At 66.3% G+C, this 1919-nt stretch overlaps 1 protein-coding gene across 1 annotated transcript in view; it reads right to left on the reverse strand.

The window, feature by feature from the left end:
• VDBG_02402 (conserved hypothetical protein) overlaps positions 1-599 on the reverse strand; it is a gene marked incomplete at both ends in the record, with an annotated part of 1504 nt that extends 905 nt beyond the window's left edge. The window contains one exon of the mRNA XM_003008168.1: positions 4-599. Coding sequence (XP_003008214.1) covers positions 4-599 — 596 coding nt within the window. The remainder of the gene's footprint in view (positions 1-3) is intronic.
• Between the last annotated feature and the right edge of the window lie 1320 nt (positions 600-1919).

Here is a 1919-nt window from a genome sequence, read left to right on the forward strand (position 1 = left end):
GACGTAGTCGCGCAGGTCGAGCTCGCGTAGCCAAAGGTGGCGTCGGCGGCAAACGGCGTCTGGGCGGCGGGCACGAGGCGCCCCCCCTCGGCGACGTAGTGCACGTTGTCCACGGTGTAGCGGCCGCCCTGGAGGAAGAAGGGGCACAGCAGCCAGGCGTCAAAGGGGCCGAGGGCGGCGGTGGCGGCCTCGGCTTCGAGCGGGAAATGGCCGCGCAGCGTCGAGTCGCCGCGCAGCACAATCTCAAAGGGAAGGCCGGTCGCGGACGAGGCGGCCCGCAGGTTGGTGCAGATCTCGACGAGGAGGGCGCGGGCCGGGGCCGGGTGCAGGGCGCGCGAGTTTGTGAGCACGAAGAAGCCACTGCCGCGCCGTGTCAGGCTGAACTCGGCCGTCAGCGTCGGCACATCCCAGACGGTGAGGACGTTGACGTCGTGGCAGGTCTGGGTGCCTGTCGGGTCGTCATCGAGGGCGACGAGGAGGGGGACCTGCGACGAGGGCGCGCGCAGCTGGGCTTGCACCTGGGCGCGGATGTCTTGCGTGACGGGAGGTGGGAGCGAGGCGAGTGTTGTGTCGAGGTCGAGGACGGGGTGCGCGGCCATGGCGGCTGCGTTGTATGTCAGAGTCTGGTTGCTGTCGTTGAAGGAGTCGTTGCCGTCATGAGTTGAGTCGCGTGTGTCCCTAGATGAACATGTTGCTGCGATGGTCAAGTGTGATCGTAGCGTGTATACCCTCCTCAACGTATCTCTCTGGAAGACAAAGTGAGTTGATGTGGGAGTCCTCAGCATGAGGGGTCGTCCGTCGTCGGAGAGCCGCAAACGATCGGCGACAAGTCCGAAGCCTAGCACATCAGCACATCGGCAAACCTTCCGAGCGACGTGCGCGACCTCCAGCCTCTTGTCAAGTCTGGCGTCCCAACCCGAATGAGATCAAGATAGCACAGGCTACGCTCCGAAATGTCTATTTTTCGCAAAAAGGCCGGGGTATACTTGCTACACGCCAAAGCTCGATCCCTCGCCGCCCGCCCGTCTGTCTGCCCGTGTCCCATCGGCCCTCCTCCAAACCCAAACACCCAAACAAACAGCCGAAACCCCATTGGCGGCCATGCTATGCCTTGCCTTGCCTTGCCTGCCGCGTGCCATGCCAAAAGTGAGCCCAATCAAGATGCCAAATGCTTCGATGCCGCCCCTGTCCTCGCATTATACCCATGACGTCGTGTCGCGTTACTTGCTGCTGCTGCTGCCGCTGCTGCTGCTGCCGCTGCCGCTGCTTCCCATGCCCTCACCGTCTGTCTACACCTGCAGCTCGTCCTCGTCCAGCGGCTCGACGCGCACGAGTATCTCCTCGAGCAGGCCCTCGAGAAAGGTGCCGACGTCGCGGCCCATGCCGACGGGCTCGGCCTTGTCGTAGTGGTCAATCTCCTTGCACACGTGCGCGAGCTTGTAGACGAGCTTGCGCAGCTTCTCGTGCGCCGCCTCGGCCCGCTGCTGCCGGGGCGTCACCTGGCCGGCCGACGGCGGGCGGTGCGCCTGCTGCAGCCGGATCTGCCGCCGCTTGAGCGCCTCCTCGAGCGCCGGGAAGATGACGTCGTTGAGTGCGTCGAGCTCGCCGTTGGGGCTCGCCGGCGCCGGCGACGGGAAGGACGACGGTGTCGTGACCTCGAGGGGCTGCGCCTTGGAGGCGAGGCCCGGCGACTTGGTGGCCAGGGCCGGCGACCCGAGCGGCGTCGTCTTGGGCAGGAGAAGCGGTTGGGGCAATGGGCCCGAGGAGGATGCCGCTGCTGCTGCTGCTGCTGTTGCTGTTGCTGCTGAACCGGCTGCGGACGAGGAGGGCTGCCGGCTGCCGGGCTGGCTGGCTACCCTGTCGAGGGGCTGCAGCTGGGGCGGGGGGTGCGCCGTCACGCCACACCGCGGAACGGGGAT

Source organism: Verticillium alfalfae, genomic scaffold, assembly GCF_000150825.1.
Source record: "Verticillium alfalfae VaMs.102 supercont1.2 genomic scaffold, whole genome shotgun sequence".
Lineage (NCBI taxonomy): Eukaryota > Fungi > Ascomycota > Sordariomycetes > Glomerellales > Plectosphaerellaceae > Verticillium > Verticillium alfalfae.